The following is a 24,646-nucleotide window of genomic DNA, read 5'->3' on the forward strand; positions in this document are numbered from 1 at the left end:
AGCCAGCCAATCCCTTGTTCCTGTCTTCTGTCAACACCTAGCCAGCCTGGCCTGTGACTCCATTGTAAGACTGTTATAGTGATATAGGGGTTCATGCTTGTTACTGCATTACAGAAATCTAATTATAGAAGATACAATCAGTTTGGGGTTTTGGGCCTGCTTCTTGAGTCTGCCCTGAGGCTGGCACTCATGGTTGTGAGCCCTTCCATACAGCATGAAATTTGGTGTAGTCTTGGCAGGATTCACATGTCACAGGTCAATTGGATTTATAGATCATAACCCAACATGGATTTTAGAGTTCCACTGAATCTCTCCAACAGACCATTTGTCTCTGGGTGATATGGGACAGCTTTAAGTTGTTTCAACCCACACAACTTCCATAACTCACTGGAAAGCTGAGACATGAAATTTGACTTTCGGTCAGATAAAATCTCTTCAGGGAAACTCACTCCACTAGAATTAGTGAAAAGGGTTTTTGCCACAGAATCAGCCTCTGTTAGTTAAAGCAACTGCTTTGGGATATCTAGTGGCAAAATCCACTACCACCAGGATATATTTCTTCCCCATTTGGTAGAACATGGCACAGGGCCCACAATGTCCACTGCATCCCTATAAAATGCCACAGGCAAGGGGTGTAGGAGTTCTGAAGCCTTGCTGGTATTTTCCTCTTTTGGCATAATTCACAAGACTTGATATAATTTTTCACATCATTCTGTGTCCCCGGCCAGTAGAAATTTTTCTTTAACCTCTCATATGTTCTCTCTGTCCCCATGTGACCAGCAAAAGGACAATCTTGCTAGCAACATGAATTTCCCACGATGCTGGGCAGAGATAACCAACTGCTTGTAGGGTTTTCCAGGTTCTCAGTCCCAGAGGACCACTTACCTCAGGTCATTTGTGTTCAAACCAAAAAAAACACCTGTAGCCAATCCTGTAATAAACTAACTAAAGATTTACTAACTTGGAAAAAGAAATGAGAGTTATTTACAAGGTTAAAACAGAAAACACACACAAACAAATGAGTTACAATCTCAGATTTAAAAAAGGTAATATAAACCTCTATGATAAGCAGCTCTGTATGTCCTTTAGGGCTGACCCATGCCAAGCAACATAGGATCTCTTGCTTATGTTTAGGAATCTTTACCCCTCAGAGTTCAGACAACATAAATAGATCCAGTATCTCCTTGGTTTCTCTTGGTTCTTTCATACAACAAAATGACAGAGAGAACCATTTTAAGAAATAGGAAATGTGTAAAAATTGTCAAGGGGAATGTGGCCAGATATAGTTCCTGAACCTAATTTTAAATAATTTTTAAATAGACTAGATTTCAAGATGTGTCTCTTTAATGTACCATAAAATTGAATTTTTAAGAGAAAATGATTATAGTATCTGCAAAAAACGAAGGGCAATAGCTCAATACAGAAATGTGACATGATGATCAAACCCTGTAGTTGATTTTCCTGATCTCCAAAGCTGAGCTGATCTAGGAGCAGAAAATTCCAAACTTAACCCCCAATCTCGAAGTCAGTGGGACTCTAAGTGGACTCAGGGATTTGTATGTGTGGAAGTAGTTGCAAGATTGGGGCCATAGAGGGTGTGGGTGGAGGTATAGATTTGAGTATAACACGCACACACAAAAGCAAGCTCCCCCCCCCCCCTCCCCCTGGCCCAAAACATCAATGACAGCATAGTATAATTTCATTTGTAGTTAATTTTGAGCACTTCATACACATTTTACTGCACATATTAAATCACTGGTGTAAAATTCAATTTTCAGAGGAATGTAAATTGACTGCCTCTGTCTTGTTTTCAGATGGGCACCTTTAAAGCACCTGATGGTGAATATTTTTTAGAACCTTTGATGAAAGCAGATGGAGATGAACATGAAGATGATCATAATAAACAACATCTTATATACAGACATGAAGATGTTAAAAATGATATTTATCAGAAATCCCATAAACCTTGTGAAGTTTCAGGTATAGTTATACTTTAAATTCTGATATGTCTGTCTGTTCATTATGGTTTTTAGCATTTTAACAAATTGTTTAATGTTGTTTTTTCTTTAATAGTATTAATGACTATCTCTGTCATTGAGACCTTAGACTATATTTTATTTATCCATTCCACATAGACTTAACAAACATCAGTGGAAAAACAAATGTCCCATTTTAAGTATAAGCATAAATTTTCTTGCAAATGTATTCCACAATCCCTCAAACATTTATGCACATGCTTTATTTTTCACAATGACTGTTCCATGGATTAATTTTTTGCAGGATCAGGGATCTGCAACTTCTGTTTAGATTCACAAAATACATGAAATGTACTGCAAATAAATCTAAAAAGTAATACATTAAATCTTCCTGTCCTATAATATACTGTGTTATCTAATATTTATTATTAGTCTAGGTACTTTGTTACAAATGCTGTTCTCCTGTTATAAAATATTTTAAAAATGTATATACATATTACATATCCATTGTATATTAAAATCGAGACACAGGAAAAGAGGTACTTGAGGAGCATAGATTTAAGAAATGTCACAGGATGCTGGCAGTAGTTTTCAAATCCTCACAGTAGAGATGCACTTGAATATGATAGGGAAAAAAAGCACTACTAATAGCATAAGGACAAATAATGCATGTAGCATAGTGTTTCCAAAACAGTTACGTTTTGTAGCATAGTGTGGATTTTTCAACAGTTGTGTGCATAGGTATGCATGCATCTTAATGGTTTATTGAAGACAGCTGATGTAACGGGGGGAAAAGACACCTGCAGCTATCATCGAAGTATAGAATCTAGACCATGGAGTGAGATTAGAAAGAATTTATTTGAGATTGTACGTGTCCATAAACTATAGTTCCAAAGAGTGAGATATTATTTTACTATTATAAGAGTGCCATTTTAGAAGTTTTCCTCATTGTATCAAAGGCAGTGTTTTAAACCTATTGACATAATACATTTCTTGTACTTTTAATGTGAGCACAAAGGCTTTGTTTATATGGCTTCAAAGAAAACACAGATGCATGCAGCTTCATAATAGAATATTGAGAAAGTAGTTTCTTTGTTTTTACCTGGCATTGAAGGGTATCCTGTTTAGTGAATTATTTAGCTTTGATGAGACTGACACCAACGTGTACTCATTTTGAATGTACATGCATTTCGTGAATGGTTATGCAAAATTGAAAATCCACAACTACCACCTTTTCTCAGGAAGATAGTGGTCAAAAGAAAATCAAACCTTACCATTTCCTCTTAAGGAATATATGATTAAATATTTGAAAATATCAATCCCCAGAAAATGTTCATTTATGTGGTTTTAGTAATTTGTGCTTGTGATTTTAATCCTGGAAAATGCTTATCGCATACTAGTAGCTGAAAGCCCATGGAATCACACTGTTTTAATTAGTAAGATCAGCTGTGTGTATTAAAAAAAAAAAAAAAAGCCTGAAATGGCTTAAAACTTAAAAATTGGATGATGATAGATCACAAATACCATGCATATGCTGATTGTGGTGTTGTGTGGGTGGTTGTGTTGATTTCTGTCTGGGAGGGATTGCACTGGGAGACTTGTGCTGATGGTGAATGAAGGGTATGTCCTATGGTGAGTAGCTATGTGTATTTGAGGTTATTGTGTGTAGTGGTTGTGTTGTTGTATGGATGATGTTGTTGATTTATATCTAGAAAGGTTGTGCTGGGAGGGATGTGGATTTGTGCAGATGGCAGTTGGGTGCATTGGTGTGGCAATTGAGCCAAGTAAACCACCATCTGTGCAGTTTCCCTCATACAGTCAATTAAATTGTTGTAAGCAGACTAGCTGTGGAGTAAGGATGGTGATTGGTTGAGTTACCTCTAATCTCACTGTGGTCCAGGACTCTTGGCATGGCATAGATACATGCCTTACTGTAACTGACTTTATGAATTACACTGGTGAGGTGTACAAAATGGCTGAAAATTAAAAAATTGTCTGGTAACAGACTTCAAAACTGAGCAGTGATTCAACCAGGTGATAGGCTGAACAAAAAGCCCTTTCAATCATGCTTGTAGCTGCTTCCATCACTTCACACTGACTCAAGAGACATTTTACGCTTCAGAGTGACAGAGAGAAATTCCTAGAATCTTATTAGGTAGATTTTAAACTTGGAAGCTGTAAGTATAAGGTAAAACTCTGTTTGTTCATAGATTTTTTTAAGGACAGAAATGGACCATTATGATCATATAGTCTAATCTGAATTACACATGCCATAGAAATTATATTTCTGTAGATTTGTTTAAGGTTTCTCCAAAAATATGGTGAATATTCATTGATTAGTAATGTCTGTCAGGTAGTTTATACTTTATTTTAAAATCATGGAAATATAAATTCTCAAATTATTCCTTGTATTAAAAAAGCAAGAGTTTCAGTCAAAATCCTGTAAATATTACACTGCCGGTTACAATGTTTTAGTGCTTATCTGAAATTGTCTTTTTTTATATTTCTGTTCAATGTATGCTCTTGCAGTATGTTTGTATAAGACCCTATTCTTGGTTAATTTTTAGGTACTACTATAATAAACATAATTAATATTAATTGCTCTTTTAAAATAACTACACATTATCCTCTCTCCAAATCATGGTCACTGCTATTTCATTGGTCTGTCAGATTTTGCAGTTTCTCTAGTCAAATACCCTTCTAACCAAACAGTTGCTCTTTGGATAGGAATTTCTAGACTACTTTTAACATGAAAACATTTTTCTATTTATATTTGTACTGCTATATGCCATTTTTATGATGCTTCAACACTCTGTAAGACTGGTAGACTTGAAAGTGCAGAAACATACAGGAGGTAGTTATCTATAATTCTGTTAATAAAACTGCATAACAATAAAGAACTGTTCCAATATTATCAAAAAATCCATCTACAATCATGTCAAATAAATCATTCAGTTTGGTGAGATTTGTACAACATCTCATTAAAGAAAACATAGAAAACTCATTTCACTCTCAGCCCTTTCCCATCAGATCCACAAAATTAAAGATTTTAGGAAACTAGCTTTGTAAAGGTAGTCAGAGCGCTGGAACCAACACCTATTGAGTTCCGAGAAGTGGATGGGCGCAAGCACTCTAATCACTTAAACACCAATTAAATCTCCCTATGGTGGACCTGATGGGGGCCTAATTAGTGGATTAGAATGGGCTGGGGGAGGACTAACGAGCAAATTGGCCCATTAACACAGGAGATATAAGAAGGCACAGGAAGTCAGTGTAGAGGAGAGAGAGGCAGGCTAGTAGGGTCAGATCTCTGGGTAGAGAGCTCTGCCTGCTCGTCAGAGAAATGAGGAAAAACTGAAACTGTGAATTTATGGTGTATGGATCAGTAAAGTGGTGGGAAGAGCAAATGTTTAATGGCTGAAGGTCTCTGAGTCTAGATAGACAGAGCAGAAGAGAGGAGCAGGATGCTGCCCTGCCATAGTAATTATTTCATCCTAAATTAGAGATTCTATAGGGCCTTGCCTGCACACATATTTGCACCAGTATAACTAAAAGTGAGTTTTGAAATATATATCCACTCTTTTTCTTGCATTGTAATGCAGTAGCATTGTATGATCTAGCACTACTGAACGATTCCTTGAAATGCAAAGAAAACAAGAACCCCCCCCCCCCCCAACAATGAAAACTTTAAATCATAAAGTGCAATATTGTGAATGAATATGGATTAGCTTGAGTGTAAATGAGATCAGAATCTGGTCCCCTTTGTTTTCATTCAGTTTTTTTCATGCATATTTATAAATGAGCATCTGTGAACAAGTGTCCCATACCGTAACTGTGTTTCCAATTTAAAATAGTTTTCCAAAGCATTCATGCTCCAAAATTTAAATTTGCCTTGGATTTTCAAAGATAAAAACATAGGCATGCTAAGTCTCTCAAGGTATGTCTACACTGCAACAAAACTCCCATGGCAAGGAGTCTCAGAGCTTAGGTCAACTAATTTGGGCTCATGGTGCTTGCTCTACAGGGCTAAAAATAGCAATGTAGACATTCCTGCTGGTCTGGCGCCCAGGCTCTCAAGCCTGATGAGGCGGTAGTCTCAGAGCCCAGGTTCCAGCCCACACAGAAATGTTCAAACTGCTATTTTTAGCCTGTCAGTTGACTGGGGCTCTGAGACTTGCTGCTGCTTTTTGCAGTGTAGATGTACCATCACAGATCAGATCCTTCCACATACTAAATTGATGATTGTAAGCTTTCTGAAATCTGTCAGAATCTAATTTGAATAGCTCTTCGTTGATATTGTTCATCTTATCCCAATCCCCATCTTCTTGTAAACAATTCCTGGTTCTGAAGGCAGGGCAACATATGGCAACTCATGGTGGAGATAGTGTCCTCCTGAACATTATTGGACATTATTCAGTGACTGATATGCCAGTCAATTACATACTATTTGTGGAATATTCCTCTGCCAGCTTGCTTTCCCTGGAGTGTAATGCTCTCTAGAATGATACCCTTGTTATCACAGTCAAGTGAATTATGATCCTAAGAACCAGTTAAGCCCCTTATGCGTAGACATTTGGCTATGAATGGGAAATTGTATCGTAGTTTTTCTCTTAGCTATGAGCATAAATTAGAGTTCAGTGCTTTTAAAAATATTATGAGTAATGTTATGCATTTGGAGCCATATTCTGCCATTCTTATTTTCACTGGGTGCTTTCTTTCTTACTCCGTACATATTTGCACTGATATCAATAGTACTCCTCATGGAATAGGGTACTACTCAGTGTGAGGAAGGGTAGCAGAATTTGGCCCTTTATGATTGAATCTTCACAGAATAATTAGCATTTCAGTTTCTTAAGTATCAGATTACAAATCAGCTCTACTGAAAACCTTTGCTGTATTTGCTGCACTTGTTCAGACAGAGTGGTGCTGAAAAATAAAAATCAGATTCATTTACTAGTGAAAAGTGGCAGAACTATTTACAAGTACATGGACAGCTTTTGTATTCTGTAGAAGATGCATTCAGAAAATTGCTGTTGGGTGCCTCTCCTCATTTACATTGATTTTACATCAATGGAGCTAAGTCACTGTTAGCCTCTGACAGGCAAATCAGACTTTGGATATTTATTTTGGTTGGCTTACTTTAGATACCCAGAGTGAGCGTCACAAGGGGGACCTAGAAGCCTTACTGCCACTTTAGCACCTAAGTCCAACATTTAGGTCCTATTGGCATTCACAAAGCCCTGTTAGCTGCCTCATAATTATGCAGGTGCCTGAAGTCCCTTGGTACTTAAATTTCAGTTGCTGAGTATACGCAAAGCCACCTCAATCCTGACGGTGCACAGCAGCTCAGCACCTCACTCACTGCTAAACCTGAGTAGGATTAACAATGTATGTGTTCCCCACCTATCTTGCATTTGGGGCCTGATCTGGTAGATGCGCTCAAAGTGCATCTAAACCAACACAAGACACCTGGGAGAAGGAGAGGAGGCAGAATAGCAGCAGCTCCTCCCTTGTAACTTTTAGCCCAGCAATTAGGGCACTCACCCAGGATGTGGGAGACCAGGTTCAATTCCTTCCTCTGCCTAATGTGAGATGGGATTTGAATTTGGGTCTCCCAAGAGATTACCCTAACCACAAGGCTATGGGATATTCTGTGGCAGGGTTTCCTGTCTTCCGTTGGAACAGTTCCACTGTGTATAAATAATTAAAGATGCATTGGGTTAGAGCAAGTGCAAGAATGACTCCAGCTCAGACTTAGATGCTGAACTCCCTTTGAAGGCAAGGCTTATGTCACACCCCTCTTCTTGGCATTTCCTACTGGCTATCTTAGGCTGCTCCTTGGTCAGTGTGCTGGCTTTTGTGAATCCCATTCTCTGGGGTCAAACTCTCCCCATGTATTGTATAGGGAATCTGAGTGTCTAACTTAAGGGATGTCTGCACTTCAAACTGGGTGTGTAATTCCCAGTTTGAGGAGATATATCTTCCCTAGTGCTGATCGAGCTTGTTTGCTAAAAATAGTGTGTAGCTATTGTAGCACAAGTGATGGAAGGTGCTAGCTGTCCTGATCATGTACTCATCTGAGACTCTAGGGACATACTCGGGGTGGCTAGCCCTTCCCATAGCTTGCGCTGCTAAGACTACACTTTATTTTTAGCATGCTAGCTCTGAGATGGAGATGTCTCCTCAAGCTGGAACTGGGGGGAATTTGGATATACAAAGAATTCAGGCCTTAATTAATTAAATAAAAAAAACTATGTTTAGATGACAATAAGGATGTAAAAGTGTAAAAAAACAAAAACAAAAACAAAAACAAACAAAAAACCCAACCCCCTACCCCCCCCAAACCCAACACAACAAACCCTGTAATGACCTGCGTTAAGTCCTCAGTGTCAGCCTTATTTATATACTTCCTCGCTTTTGCTGATTTGTGTCTCAACTTTAATATTTAAATGTATTTTTTTGTATTTAATGTCCCTGTTTTATTTTAAAGAAAAACAATCCCAACCCCTTCATGGAAGATTATAAAACACACATTGTTTACCTGAAGAGACCAGAACTGGTACCTTTCCAGTCTTTCAGGTAAACACAAACTTAAGCAATATTATTGCTAATGTATTGTACAGATTTATTTTATTTATCTAAAGTTGTGTTATTTATTTGATTGTTCAGAACAGTTTCTTCTGAGTTTGAATATTTGGTAAACATTGATTGTAAATGTTTTAAATGTGTATATTATTTGCTTAATAGATCATAAATGCCCTTTTTGTCATGAAAATACACTGCTCATTTTGACACTTAATAAATCTTAGGATATATATGTGAAAAGCAGCACCTGTACGTGCATAAGACTTTTCTATGCTTAACATACCAGTTATTGTAATGGTAACTTTTTGTTTTGTGCTATAGTACCAAAATCATTCAGATCATAGTGTGGGTTAAAAACCATTGGGGGTGGTGTGTGGCGCCAAAGGCACAGCGGGAGGACTTCTGACTGTGGCTATGTATGTGCTGGAGTGGTCATGCAGTTTCATCGCTGTTTGGAAGTATATAGCCCATGAGCTTTTCTCCCATTGCTAGCTTAGCTTAGTTGGCTGAGGGGGTCAGAAAGGGAAGGGCAATGGCCCGAACTTCAGTTGGTCTTTCCTACCTCCTTTGAGATTAGTGGAGTTAGCTTGGAGCATGCTTGTGCTCAAGGAGCATAATTGAAGGAAGTCCCTTGATTATGTATTCCTTTGTCCTCTGTGTGTCAAGTTCTTGCTTCTGTGACTCTTTCACCTACGTTTTTGGTCTTGCTGTAATTAATCTGTGGCCTTGCAGAACCCCTTTGAACATGTGCAGCCAAAGTCTGGGTAGAGACAGCAATTGGGTAGCCGTTCTGAGATTTTTCTTTTATGTGTTGTTTGTCCATGTTTGTAAGCCTTAATCGTGAGTGTAGGTATTACAATGAGTTGTTGTCTTGTCTACAGTGCATTGTATCAGACTTCCCCCTTAAACTGAGGTTCACACAGGTGAACATCGTGCTGCTCTTGTCCTTCCTGCTTGTCAGTTTGAATTTTTAAATGATTTTTTGATGTGCATTCTCTTGGCCCTGTTTGGGGCAGGGGCTATGTTTTTGCTCTGTGTTTGTACAGTACCTAGCACAGTGGGGTCCTGGTCTACGTTGAATAGGACACCTACGCACTACGGTAATACAAATATAATTTCTTACAATGACAGCAAATATGGGACAACTGTATGATAGCGTACTGTAAACATCCAATTTGATATTCCTGTTTCAGGCTTCTTTATCTCATGTTCTTCTATGCTTACATTGATTCATTTTGGAAACAGATTGTAGATATTACAGCTTTCTCACTGTGTTTGTTTATTTTGTGCAATCTTTCTCCTTGCTCTCTTTAAGTTTAGAAACTGCATGCTATAATAACCATTATTTTACTTTACAGAAAAAGAGATGAAGAAAAGCACTTTACCATTTCCAAACTACGGCAGTTTAAATGAAGATATAAATATTTTACAAAAGGCTGTAGTTTTAGAGTATGCTTTTAAAAACCTATCAACAGAGGATGATAGAAGCAATCCACATTCCCGGAAAAAACGTTTTCTTTCCTATCCAAGATATGTAGAAGTGATGGTTACAGCTGATACCAAAATGGTTCGCCACCATGGACGGAACTTGCAGCACTATATATTAACACTTATGTCAATAGTAAGTAAACCTAAGTGATATTGCCAATAGTAAGTGAATTTATTACTGTTCTGGTATTTTCCACTAAAATCCCTTTAAATCTACTGGAGCATCTGTGTCCAGTCAGATGGAACTTTGTACTGAAACAAGGAACTTCTGTAAATATAGAAGATTGGTGCCAGAACCTTAGCTGGTGGTTCTGTTGACTTCAATGCAGTAAGATTTAACTTACCATAAGAGAATGTAAAATCTAGCCCTTGATTTGATAAAACATATAAAAAGAATTAGTCCTAGGTAGTAATTCACTGTAATATTAAAGTAAAGTGAATAAATTTAGACGACAGTGCAATTTTTGTAAACCTATTAAGAACATATAGCTGTTATAAAATAACCTGGGCATTTTGTTTCATATTAGTGTTATAAGCATTTTCAAAATAATAATCACATTCTCAGCTGGCTTCAGCTAATAGAGCTACTTCGATTGTAAGCTGTTCGTGTCAAGGACTGTGTTTTATGTTCTGTGTTTGTACTGCACCAAGCACAATGGGGTCCTGGTCCATGTTGACTAGGGCTCCTAGGCACTACAGTAATATAAAATAATAATAATAGTATTAATACATAGTTAACAGCAGCTGAGGATCTGGAGGAAAGAGCTGTACACAAGCACTAGGGCAGCTTAGGGGAAATGCCTCTGACTATGCTTGTCATCACAAAAGGACTGAGGAGGAGGTGGAGATTTGGTTCTGCTCCTCGTTTCTTGCACACTGACCTTCTGAGCTGGTCATCTGCAGACAGAAGCACATGCTGCTATTTCCGAAGGAATGGTGCAGTGGTTGCACACCCCAGAATTCTGAGAGGAATTGAATTCCTCCTACAGCCTACTCAAGTATATCCCTTAATGAAAGAATTGGGCTCATAGCATACTCAAGCCATTTGCACCGAGGGAAACCAACTGGTGCTGAGCTTTCAGGTTGGACAAAAAGATCTGTGAGGGATGTCAATAATCTAAAGGTAACTTTGTATCTGGTACAGGCCAGAAATTACAGCTGACCTTGGACAGGCATAGGTTGAGATCAGAGATATGTATCAGAATTATAACAGAATGTAAGCTAAGACTTAAATAAAAATAGGCAAATGTTCAAAATTAAGTACTGTACACCAGATCCTCAGCTGGTGTAAATTGGCAAAACCTCATTGACTTTTACAGGGAATGACAAAAAACAAAAGGAAGAATATGATAATCTTGATATAAACTGTACAATTAAGACAGGTTAGATCTTACAAGTGGGAGAGTAGCACTGACCTAAAAGATTACATGGAATCTAATGAGCTAAAACTTCCTGAGTGGAGAGGACCATGCACAAATTCATGGTACAAATTCTAAATCATAATACCAATATATTTTACATTCTGTTTTCTGAGGTAGTGTATATCAAGAGTTACTTATGCTGGTATAAAACTCCTTCAAATGTGAGGAGAATTGGGCCCAGAATACCAGAATAAATGGACTATTGATGTGATCTGTTGTGGCATTTTCTATGCCATCTCTTCCCATGTATTTTTCAAATACTGGGCCTGCTTCTCCATTGTCTTGTATCTTTGTAGTCATTTATATCAATGCACAGTGTGTACAAAACATTCTTACTCTGATGTGATGTTTAACATCCACTAGTAGAAATTACTACAGTAGTTTCAAAGAAGTGGAGAATCATGCCCAGTAATTTTTCTGGAATGACCACGACTAGTCTGAGTGCAGTTATTCTTTATTTTGTCTTATGGACGCAGGGAACAGAAGGAAATTGGCAGTCAGAATAGGAACTTTCTGTTGCTGAGAACAGTTGTATTTAGCAAGTAACCAATTCAGTAACCTTTGTTTATGTGAGAGATCCTTATTTGTCAATAGTTGAAGTAAGTGGACTAGATGCAGATTGCTGTTACATGCCAGTGAATGCAGAATCACTCTGTTGAGTTTTTGTCTTCATGGATTTTATCTAGAGTATCACAGGTAAATTGATAGGAAGGGACATGTTTCAAATGTAGGCAAAAATATGATGTCATGATACTAATGCATTTTAAAAGAAAAAATAGTGCTTTTTTCTTCTTTGCATATATTGACAATTAAATTGACAACAGTTTTGTTGGCCTGATGCATTATATTAGTACTGATGAAAATTAATAAATCATTTGTGATAGTAGTCTTATTTGCTAATTTAACTTCAAGTCCTGATTCTTCTTATTCCTTTTCCTTTGTTTTACTTTCCATCCTTGATCAGTATTAATATTTTAAAGATTTTTAATCTAAATATACTCAATATATAAATATACTATGCTGTAATTCAGTACTTTCATAAATTTCTCTAATCAAATTCTGTGGGCCAGATGTTCACCTGGTGTAAAATTAATATTGCTCTATTGAAGCCAGTGGAGCTATACAGCTGAGAACTGTCTGTTTGCATGCTGCCTTATGTCGTGTTATGGAGAAGAATTTTATATTAAACAAACGTCAGCTGAAGTTCCCGGTAGTATTTCAGTTCAAGAAATCAAGCCTTAATTAAAATTGAGAAAATAATCAGTTCAGTGAAAGCAATACTTGTGGTGTTGTATCATTTTAGTTAAACGTTTTGTGATATTTTATCTAATATGTCATGAGGCAAAATCCTGGCCGCACTGAAAACTACAGGAGGTTTTCCATGGACCTCAGTGGGGCCAAGATTTCACACATGGGGTGCAATAAAATGTTCTGTGTAATAATTATTTCCTGATAATATTGATTTCCCTATATCTGTTTAAGTTATTTAACTTCTAAAATGGAATAATTATAGTCATTCAAATGAGTTCTGTAAAAACAAAAATTGTCCTAGAATCATTTTATACATTTTCATAGGAAAAATGTTTTCTTTCTTGAAGTCCATTTTGTACGCTATATCATTTATAATATATCAGTTTTTGTTCTTGCTTTTGCATCAGAAGAAGTAATGAAATTCAAATGGCAGATTCAAATTCTGCACTCATTAAAATCTTAGCAACCTTGTTTGGCCTCCTGATCTTTTATGACCGCCAGAGATGCATGAGCGTGAAAGAACACTGCTTGACTTGCTGATTCCCAGGCTGGCAATTTAAAAAATAAATCAGCTTTTCACTTATAAAGCAAATTTGATTTGGAATTCGTTGAGAGACAATAGAATATCAAGAGATGTCATTTTAACAGAAACAATCTGATACCTTACAATGTCATTTTCTAAAAGAGTTGCTTTTTTTGACAGAACTGCAATGCAAAGTGAAATGTAGTATGCAAATTCTTTTAAAAATAATTGAAAGCTATTTCTTGCATAATTTCCACATATTTACTGAGTGTTGACATGGATGTGGCTACTGTAGTCCCCATTGCTCTTTTCAGAGTGGAATAAAAAGCTTACACTCCATTTGTTCCTGTGTCATGTCATAGGACTAAGGCCTACATTAGTATTGTGGTTCTACAGGCAATAACATATAGTAGAACAAAACAACTTTTATGTGAGTTTTTGTATCTTTGTTTAATGTGGTGTTCAGTAAGAAGCATAACTCTCCTAGCCACTCTTAGTCCATATGTACATCTTCTACTTGTGAGGGTAGTTGTGTGAAACAAATGAATTTATTTCTTAAAATATATTATTTTGTAATAAGCACAATTTCATATAAATTTAAAATAGCTTTCCAAATTAGGATTCTGAAATACATATCTTCACAGTGCAGATTTCCTTCTCAGAGAATGCATTTACTAAAACCTTATACCAACTCTCCTCTAATGCTATAGGAAATCCTTCACAGTTAGAACTCCTCCACTGTCCAAGCATGCTCAGCTAGATCTGGTACCTTTCAGTCAAATGGACCAAATGTATGTATAAAAATGACAAAGAGCAATTCCATTCACCAATAAACAAAACTGATTGAATCAATGATAAAAATTAGGAACTGGCAAATTGACAAAAAGAGTGCTACCATTCTCTTCTATGTATCCTATATTAGATCTTGTTAGTATGAATTCTGGCCACAGAAACTTCCAATTTTTTGAACTTCAAGCATTGCAAGCCTTGCGTCATTACCCAAGAAGATAATAGATTTACTATTAAATCTTATCCATTCTGCCATTGTATTGCTAGCTTCTGTTTTTCAATTTAATTGTTGTTTGTGTTTGGCCTGACAACTTATACTGTTACAGCAAATTGTCAGTTTGGATGTATTTGAAATGAACCAAATAGTATATCTCCTGCACTGAGGTTTATTATAGAAGTTCTGAATACTTTAAGAATAGTAAATTTTGTTATACACAAGCTGAATTTGTAAAGGATCCTGAAAGAATTCGGTATCCAACTCCCACGGAATTTCATAGAACTTGGTGCCTAACCACCCACATGCTCCTTTGAAAATCCAAGCCAAAGTTTTTTAAAAGTAAGCAAGCTTGTATAGGAGAATATTTTACAGATTATAAATAGAGACATGGAACATGCTTACTTCTCCAAGGTTTTAAATATCTTGCCACTCCTAGGGCCTTTTAAATATCTTGCCACTCTAAAGGCTCAACTCAAATTACATGAGTAGTCCCATTGAACTGGGAGTACAATGCAACTAGTCTTTTATTTTTTTTAAATTAAGCAGGTCTTTGCAGGATCAGTGTTTGCAACATATGCTGGAAATATTTATATTTTGTTTCTGATTGGAATATATAAATATTCTAAAAGGCAATGAATATTGGTAATTTGTAAAAAGTTGAGTACTGGAAGCACTTTATCACAGTTATACACTGAAACCATTGAAACCTACCTTTTTTTCCCCTCTCTCTCACACACAGACATACACACGTGCAGACACCCATTAGGTGAAGGAGTCTGTTTCTCCCAGAATAGGTACAGTATAGGCAATGGCAATGCAAACTTCCCCATGCTGGTGTCAATGAGCCTTAAGCCTAATTTAGAGGAAGAAAGGATACTTCAGTTTGTATGCCAACCTTGTCCTTTTTCCAGAGACTGACAACTAGGGAGCTTATTGTAGTGTCATATTTTGTGAGTCAGGCATCTGATCACTAGGAACTGGACCAAAACTATCCACAGATGTCACGTGTCACAAAACTGATTTTTGATGGTAATGATTTTCATTTACTTTTAATGTGGGTCCTTATTTAAACCTGTGCTCTGGAGGTTAAACATTTTATGTCCTATTCTCACACAGGGCCCAAGCATAATTTTTTAAGGCCCAATACAAACTTGTAACATGGGGCCCCCTCCCACATACATATCACAATCCCTCATCCTATACATACAATCTTATGAGCCATGAAAATTTTTTTCCTCATGGTAATGGGGATTGGAGCTTGGGCCAGCCTCCCCCCCCCCCCCCCCCCCCCCGGGCCTCCGGGCCCCGGTAAAGTGTACCCTACCCCCTCCCCCCCCCTCATGCGAGGGCCCTGATTCCCAAAATATGTTCTTGTACACAAAGCAGTATTATTAATCTTAAATGGTCTTTTATCTAGTTTTGGAGCTGAACCGTTTTTCTCAAAATGCCTCTCACAAAAACAAAGAATAGTTCATGCTCTTATCAAAGCTCCATTGGTTTTTTGTTTAGTTCATTCTAAAATGAAGATTAACAAAAATAAATTGTACATAACAGAACAAAAGACAATGTAGTTTTGTTTTATGTAAACCTTTTATATTCAAGTTATTCTACCTCAAAGTATATTACAAAATCAACGAGTTAAATGTTGATGATGGATTTTGAAAAGCCAATATTCATTCGGCAATATAGTAACTAATACACAGTATTGTGATTAAGAACTTGTTTTATTGAGGCAGAGAATGTTAGCTGCGATGTCAGGGATATATTCAGTTCATTTAGAAAATGGCTATGGGACCTTAAACTTTCATCTGGATAAACTCATGTCATAAATTGTACATAATGGGTCTGATTCTTCACTGTCTTGCACTTTGTGTAGTGCTTTACACTTGTGCAAACTGAATGTTAAATGGCCATCATTCTCATTTGGTAATATTTTAGGCCCATACCGCTTTACACAAATATAGATTATTGCACAGAATACAAGGCAGTGGAGAAACAGATCTAATGGCTACAATATTTTTAATAACATCCTGACTTGGTTCACTCTTTTTTATTTAAAAGGCTAAATTTCAGCACTGATCTTGCAACATATTCTGTGTGGGAAGATCCCTGTGCACATGCAGACCCTCACTGAAACGCATGCAAAATTATTTTCAGAATGGTGATCTAAAATACACTATGGCAAAAATTGAGGGACATTCTATACACTTTCTCTTCAGTTCATCAAACTTTGCCCAGTATTTTACATATATTTGACATTTCAAATGCTTTGCTATATACTTGCACTTAGAAAAAATTGGTAGTGTTTTATTTATTTTAAATAGGGGCATACATTCAAAGAGTTAGAAAAACATTACTATTCTCAATTAACTTTTAAAGTTAATTACAATTAAACTGAAACATGCTTTCTTTTGAGTGACTTTATGTAAATTGGGTAAGAATATGCAATGTAAAAAGGTATTCTGTTTTTTTAATTCAAAATAGTGTGGATAAATGTATTGCTCATAACTGATTCTCATATCCAACTATGTACATATTGCAACTCTAATAATTCACAGTTACAAGTCAGCATACTATAAAGTACACTGTAATAAATTTTTTTGGTGTTTACTTCACATAGCCTGAAATCCAGCGGGCCAGTACCAGTCTATATGCCCCACTTAAACTTGTTGTTAAGTGCCAAACCTTGATGCCTCTTCCATAGGTACAAGAAACAGTTCAAAGAGCAGTTATAGAATTTAGAAAGGCTCTTACAGGGGTTATATGCATACTCTGTATGGTGCCGAGCTCAGCTTTTGATGGCACTCTAAGCACAGAGGGGATGAACAGGAGCAGAGAATATTGAAGCCCATGGCAACTTTAGCTGCTGTGGGAGAGATCATTTTGGGTGAGAATTCCTTTTCTTGGCCTCTCATGGAGTTACTCAGCTCCCAAATCAGCCATTTGGATTGTACAGTGCCTTGAAGATTTTGGCCTAAGGGCCTGGCTTAAGTGGGACATAAGGGCATGTGCAAACGCTCTTCACAGAGTATACAGATATTTCACTTAAAATAAATATTTGATTGTATACCAATAATATCAAGAACTAGAAAAAATTATTCCCAGAGTTAATTCTTATGGAATTCTCCCAGCTGAATCTGTCCGATAGAGCCCTTTACTTGGACATATGGATCTGCTATTTGTTCTTCTTTGAGTGATTGTCCTCATGGATTCCACTGTTTGTATGCACACACTCCATTCAAGCTAGATCAAATTGTTTTGGCTAGCAGTGTCTTTTGGGGCTGTTCCTGCACCCTACATGTCCTCATGCTCCGCACCAGAGTGTATAAAAACCAGAGTGGACTCAACTGTCTCTCAGTTACTTCTTACCACCTGTGGTAGCAAGATGGAACCCCTGGATCCACTTGTTTCTCTGTGTACTGTAGTAGCAGTAATGATAGTTATTAATATTGTTAATTAGTTAGTCGTTAGTAGTGTTAGTTTCTTTTCCTACTGGCACAAACCCCCAACATCCTTTTTTATATCATGTATTTAGTTTATAGGTCATATCTTCCTCAGTTGAGTGCTTCTGGTCATTCCAGGACCTTATCAATTGCATGCAGAAATTCTGGATATACTACTAAAAGTGGCACAAGAGAAATCTTACAAGTTTGTGGATATCTTACACCATTCCATGCTTGGCAAGCTCACTATGCTGCTAAATGAGGAGTCATTGGAGCCAGCAAAAGACCAGTAGCACATGGCAGTGTTATTACCCGCCATGTCCAAGTGAGTTGACAGGAGGTACCAAAGCCCTTCTGAATATTTATTTCCATCCAATACCAGGATTGCTGGTAGTAACTGCTGTTCAAGAGACATCAAAACAGGAGGGGCCTCTAAACCCACAGAGAAAGACTTGAAGAAACTTATTTGGACACAGAGTTTACTTAATTGCCAGCCTCCAGAAGCATATGGCTCGCTACCAAGCCCTCCTTTCTAAATATGACTATGTGAATTGGGGAAAACTGTTTTTCAGTTTGTGGATGAACTACCACAAGAACATCAAGAAGATTTAAAAGACATTTTGCCCATGGTACAGCTGATAGTTTTCACTTCCCTTCAGGTGTTGCTGGACACATCCAACATAATGGCACATACTGTGGTGATGAGATTTTTTTTGGCTTCAGCCCCTGGGGATTCCCAGAAAAGTCCATACCACAAATGAGGACCTTCCCTTTGTGGATAGTGAACTTTTTAATTCTAAAATGGATGAGGCCTTCCATTCGTTGAAGGACTCCAGGGAAACTTTCCATTCTTTTGGTCAGTCCTAAGAAGGAAGCAAGTAAGATCACAGACGTACTTCAGTCAGCGTCCTTCTACACAGTACTTTCGTTAGCCTTAGATCTACCATAACAGAGAGGTTCCACTGACAGTGACCCTCCACCTCTTTCTTGCTGCTACAGTCTGCATCCTCTACTAGGAAGCTAGTGTCAAGAGCCTTGACAACCTCTCAGGTTTCACTTTCTTCCCCCTGCCTTTGTCAACCAACTCCTTATTTTTTGGAAGCTTGGACTCTCATGAACTTGGGCCTCTGGGTCATGGAAATGGTTGACAAAGGCTGTATCTAATTCCAGTGTTTTCATATCCTCCTTCCCTGTCTCTTTTTCAGGGACCCTTCTCACAAGATACTGTTAAAAGAAGAAGTGACTCTCTTCTACAACTTGGAGCATTGAAGGAGGTGGCCCTAGAGTTCAGGGACAGGAGTTTTTATTCTCACTATCTTCTCATCCAAAGAAGAAAGGGGGTGGCATCCTATTCTGGACCTTCAGCATCTCAATAAATTCATTGTTTCAAGTTCAGAATGGTGACTCTGGCCTCCATACTTCCTTTGTTAGATCTTCAGGATTGGTTGGTGGCTCTTGATCTTCAAGATGCCTATTTTCACATATCCATTCATCAGGCCTTCAGTACAGGATCCTACCCTTTGGTCTTTCCACAGCACTGAGGGCATTCACCAAGTACTTGGCAGTAATCACAGCTCATTTAAGGCATTCAGTTCTGTCCATACCCTTGATGACTAGTTCATATGAAGATCACCCAAACAGGTGACCAAATAACATTAAAGTTACTCGCCACTCTGAGCCTCAAAATCAATAGAAAAAAAATCCGCACTTTATGCCTGAAAACATAGAGTTCATAGGAGCGGAGTTAGATTCCAGGTGAGTGAGAGCCTACCTTCCTTAAGATAGATTCCAAACTATAGTGAACCTCTTCAACCAACTTCAAACTCAAGCAAGGACAACAGTGAGAATATGCCTCAGACTTGTGAACATACAACCTCATGTCCCTATATGACCATATGTCCATCCATCAATGATGCAGTGATACAGTTTGCCAGACTTCACTTATGCACCAGACAAGTGTGGTTGAAATCAATGTATCTGTACATCAGACATCACATGGACGTGATGGACACAGTCCTCTCCTCATTAAACTGGTGTAAAGACCTTCTTCATGTATGCAACTGAGCACCCTTCTCTGCACGTCTACCTACCAAGATTCTGGTAATAGACTCATTGATAGGTGACCTCATCTAGATCACCTTCACATTCAGGGCATATGGTCCCCTAAGGAAAACCACCTGGACATAAACTTCCTGGAACTCAGAATTATCTGCCTCATATGCAAAGCACATCTGCCTTAAATCCAGGGATCCCTAATCCAGGTGCTGACAGGCGGAAACATAACTATGCATTATGTCAACAGACACTGAGGAACCAGGTAATCTCCACTGTGTCAGGAAGCCGTTTGGCTCCAGACTTTGTGCATTCATCAGTGGATCATGCCACTGGCCTTGCATCTTCCATGTGTGCAGGATTCACTAGCATTCACCACAACATAGTTCAGACAACCACAAATGGTTGCTGAAGAACCCAGTGCTGAAAAGCATCTTTTGCAAATGGAGATAGCCATCAATGGAATTATTTCTCACAGAGCAGAACAAGAAATTGCCAAGTGCTCTGCTCTATGTTGGGCTAATGTTTGGGCTCTCTGCAGTTGTCTTTCTCATCCCCTTGATAGTGGGACTGAGGTATGATGATACGGAGGATCCTGAGGAAACTGAGGCAAGAGGCTGAGATGATGATCATGGTAGCACTGGTTTGGGCTCCAGGCAGTTCTGATCTTCAGATCTGGTAAACATCTCAGTGCAGCTTCTGATCACTTTGCCTCCTCTACCTGACATGGTCTCTCAGAACAATGGTCAGATCCTATATCCAGACCCAGCATTATTTCATCTGATAGTCTGGGTGCTGGCTGGATAACGTTAACGTCCACCAAAAGAAGCTGTTCAGATGAAGTTCAGAACATTCTGTTCCAAAGCAGGAAACCCTCAACTAAACTGATTTATAAAGCTAAGTGAGAGAGGTTTCTATTTTGGCATCTCAGCATCAGCTGTCTCCCTTCACAACAACGGTTTAATTGATATTGGACTATTTACTAGTCCTGCAACAATCTGAGCTTTTTGTTAGTTCCGTAAGGGTCCAACTAGCAGCAACAGCTGCACATCACCCTCTTATTCAGGACCACATTGTATTTTCTCACCCTACAATGACTCAATTTCTTCAGGGCCTCAGTCATGTTTTTTTCTGCAGTTCAGCAGCTTCCTCCCTTTTGGGACTTCTATGGGTATGAATAGGATTGGTAGGTCTCCCCTTTGAACGCTTAGGTAGTAAAGGGAAGATGTTTCTATCAATGAAGATGGCCTTTTTTAGTAGCCATCACATCAGCTCGAAGGTGGGGAGAGAGTCTTTAAACCATGATTTGAGGACTTTAATAACTCAGTCATAGGTTAGAGGTTTATTACAGGAGTGGGTGGGTGAGGTTCTGTGGCCTGCATTGTGCAGGAGGTCGGACTAGATGATCATATTGGTCCCTTCTGACCTTAGAGTCTATGAGGTATATATTTATTTATCTCCAAGTTTTATTCTCCAGGCCTCACCCAGTCCTGGGGGAAGCTAAACTTCATACACTTGATGTGGTAAGGCCATTGTCATACTACTTACCAAGACAAAATTATTTAGAAACACACCTAGATTATTTGGCCCAGATGCTCAAAGGTATTTAGATTATTAACTTCCATTGATTTCATTGGCAGTTAGGAGCCTAAATACCTTTGAGGATCTTTGGTCTTTGTGGCCTTTGCTGATAGGGCTAAGGATCAGACAGTAGCCTCACAGAAATCTATCAAAATGGGTGCCCAACTATATAAGACTATGTTTCAAGCTGCCCACGTTAGATCCACTTGGACACATTAGATCTCATTCCACTAGAGGTCAGGGAACCTCTCTGTATTTGAAGAATTCTTCTGTTTCCGAGATTTGTAAGGCAGCTACATGAAGCTTGGTCCACACATTTGCGAGACTCTAATCTTTTGGTCAAAGCTTTTAAATAGGATGCCCATTTTGGTAGGGCTGTCCTGTAATCATTATTTAAGTAGGACTCTTAATACCCATCTCCAAACAATCAGATAACTGCTTGTTAGTCACCAAGAGTGGACAATCACTTTAGAAAAGAATGGTTACTTAAGTACCTTAGAATACATGTTATTCTTTAAGATGTGTTGGCCACATGGATGTCACAACCCACCCTCCTTTCCTACTAATATATAGTCTTTCCCACTTCTGGGGTTGGGTATTGGTGAAGGAACTGAGAAATGTTGGGCCTGCTGTCCCCTTTATACTGGGGAGGATGTGAGGATATCTAGGGCATAGATGCAGCTCTGATGGACACTTCTGGCCAAAAGAATGCAATATAATCCCCATGGGATGTACACACACCAAGAGTAGCATCCATGTAGACAACACCTCTTGAAGAAGCATGGTGTAGGGACAGGAGTGTCGACAGTCATGCCTAGTGGTCAGAGTCAGGGTCAGAAGCCAGCAAACAAAACTGGAGTCAGAGCTGGAGACAAGGTCAGGATCATGCCAAGGGTCAGGTCTGGAGACAGATAGCCATGCCCAGTGTCAAGTCAGTCAGGAACCAGGAAACAGTGCCAGGAGAGAAGCTGAAGTCAGAATCAGGTGACAATTTCAAGGATCAAATTGGAATCGGGGGACAATGACAGGGTCAAACCAGAGTCAGGGCATTAGGTTCTGTACACCAGCCAATCAGGAGTTCATTCAGTTGCTCAGACAACTTCCTGTGCCTCCTTCTGGCTAAAGTAATGTGTCCAGGCCAATTGGTGGAGCTGGACATCTGTTCCAATCAGGAGCTTCATGGGTGGAGCCTCTGGTGGGCCAGAGTTTGGCTAGCCCCTGTCCCTGATGGTTCTGTAGAGCTGTATAGTGGTAGTTGTGGTCTGGGCACCGCTTGGAGACCCATAGGGCTGCATTTGAGGCCTGCAATCCCTCAAACACGGCTACTTTTCAACATGAAGTGTAAGAAGCTTTCGTTGTGGCTTCACCTTGGCCCATGGGTTTAGACCGTGAGTGCTACGGTCTAGCTACCAAATTTATGTGCAAAAATATCTGTTTGCTTATTCAAATGTAGCTTTTGCATGTGTAAAAAATACCTTCTGCAAAATATTTGATGCATTTTTGAGACAGGTTGAAATTAGTCTCCTAGAGTTTGATTCTGCTCCCAGTAAAGTCAATGGCAAAGCCTCCATTAACTTCAGTGGTGTCTCTCAGGCCATAGTATGCTATGCCCTGGTCTTACAAAAGGGATCCATAGAGGTGGACTTTTATTTTGGGGTTTGGGAAAGATTTCCCCAAATTTTTCCCAAACTCCTTCCTCTGGCCTTCAAACAACTCCCAAACTCATCATCAGAAGCAAGCTCCCCACAGACCAACTCAAAGCTGCAGATACTGCCAGAATGCAGATGCAAAACTTGCGGACGTATCTCCAGTGCTCTGTTCAGTACTCCCACAACAAACCTTTCAAGATTGATGGGTCTTTCACATGCTTGTCACAAAATGTGGTGAACCTCATTCAGTGCATCAAATGCCCCAACAACAACTATGTGGGTGAAATGAGACAATCACTACGCTCTTGAATGAACTCTCACAGAAAAATGATAGAAGACAAAAACACCCTATCACCTGTGAGCGAACACTTTTCACAAAGCCATCTCTCCATATCTGATCTTGCAATACTTGTCCTCAAGGGAAACCTGCACAACTCCTTTAAAAGGCAAACCTGGGAATTTAGATTCATAACTCTGCAAGGCACCAAAAGCTATGAACTTAACAGAGACACTGGTTTTCTGGTTCATTACAACAATTTGTAACACACCACATTGCCTGCTGCCCTGAATTGCCCACTTCAGACTCTCTATGTATAATAATCTAATGCCCAATTTTCCATTTCATTTCAAGTGACCGCTTCCAACATGTTACCCCTTCTGCTTAACAATCTGTTCCTATTTATATTTAGCTCAGACACTCTTCTTCCTTCCCCAGACCTGAAGAAGAGCTCTGTGTATCTTGAAAGCTTGTACCTTCCACCAACAGAAGTTGGTCCAGTACCTACCTGGTCTCTGTCATATCTGTGATTTCCTTTGACCTTAGTCTTATTCAGTGTTAATTATTGAGTTATAGTAAATAAGTATATTCAGTTATAGTAAACAAACTACAGATTGTAACAGTTGTAAAGGAGTATAATCTGTCCATCTTTTGGTTAGTAACATGGTATTTGAGTGCTTATAACAGAATATAAAATTTTAACTAAATAATTGAGTATGAAAGTACTAAGAGATCTCAAATTTGCCATATGGTTTTAGCAGTCTAATCCTATGATCTTTTTCTCTCTAGGTTGCAGCAATCTACAAAGACTCAAGTATTGGAAATCTCATAAATATAATGATTGTAAAACTAATTGTAATTCACAATGAACAGGTAAGAAACATATAATTATTAATAGGACACTTTCCATTAGATTAGGTACAAAATAGTTAAGTTTGCAGACTAATTTTTTAAAATACAGTAGTTTCAACAAAAACAGGTTGATGTTTTTTAAATGTTAAGGTCAGTTACTGTGACCATCACTTTGTTGATATAAATAAAAAAACAAACCTCCATAAATGAACGAACAAACAAAACCCAAAAAATCAAACAAACCAGAGAAAGAATGTAGGTGTCAGGTTTAATTATAGCCCCAAGTGGGTTTAGTTTCACACTCACCGGGCTTGTCTACACTTACCTCCGAGATTTGGTGGCAGTCGACCGGAGTTACGCAAGCTACGCAAAAAACTTGCGTAAAACTCCTGTTGACTTCTCTGCTTCTCTTCTGCGCGCTGTCTTCAATGCACTGTGCTGACAGGAACTGCTTTCCCGTTGACGCAGCACTACACCACTTGTGAAGGTGGTCTTAATACGTTGATTTCTGGATCGACTGAGCGGGTCTTCACTTGACCGCT

At 38.5% G+C, this 24,646-nt stretch overlaps 1 protein-coding gene across 3 annotated transcripts in view; it reads left to right on the forward strand.

Annotated features, from left to right (window-relative positions):
* ADAMTS20 (ADAM metallopeptidase with thrombospondin type 1 motif 20) overlaps positions 1–24,646 on the forward strand; it is a 156,039-nt gene that overhangs the window by 23,896 nt on the left and 107,497 nt on the right. For all 3 annotated transcript variants that reach the window (XM_067564179.1, XM_067564180.1, XM_067564181.1), the window contains exons 3-5: positions 1,815–1,980; positions 9,920–10,182; positions 24,042–24,125. In XM_067564179.1, the coding sequence (XP_067420280.1) occupies positions 1,815–1,980; positions 9,920–10,182; positions 24,042–24,125 (513 nt within the window). The remainder of the gene's footprint in view (positions 1–1,814; positions 1,981–9,919; positions 10,183–24,041; positions 24,126–24,646) is intronic.

This window comes from Emydura macquarii, unplaced genomic scaffold, assembly GCF_026122565.2.
Source record: "Emydura macquarii macquarii isolate MOO-44397 ecotype Brisbane River unplaced genomic scaffold, CSIRO-AGI_Emac_v2 contig_2636, whole genome shotgun sequence".
NCBI classification, from domain to species: domain Eukaryota; kingdom Metazoa; phylum Chordata; order Testudines; family Chelidae; genus Emydura; species Emydura macquarii.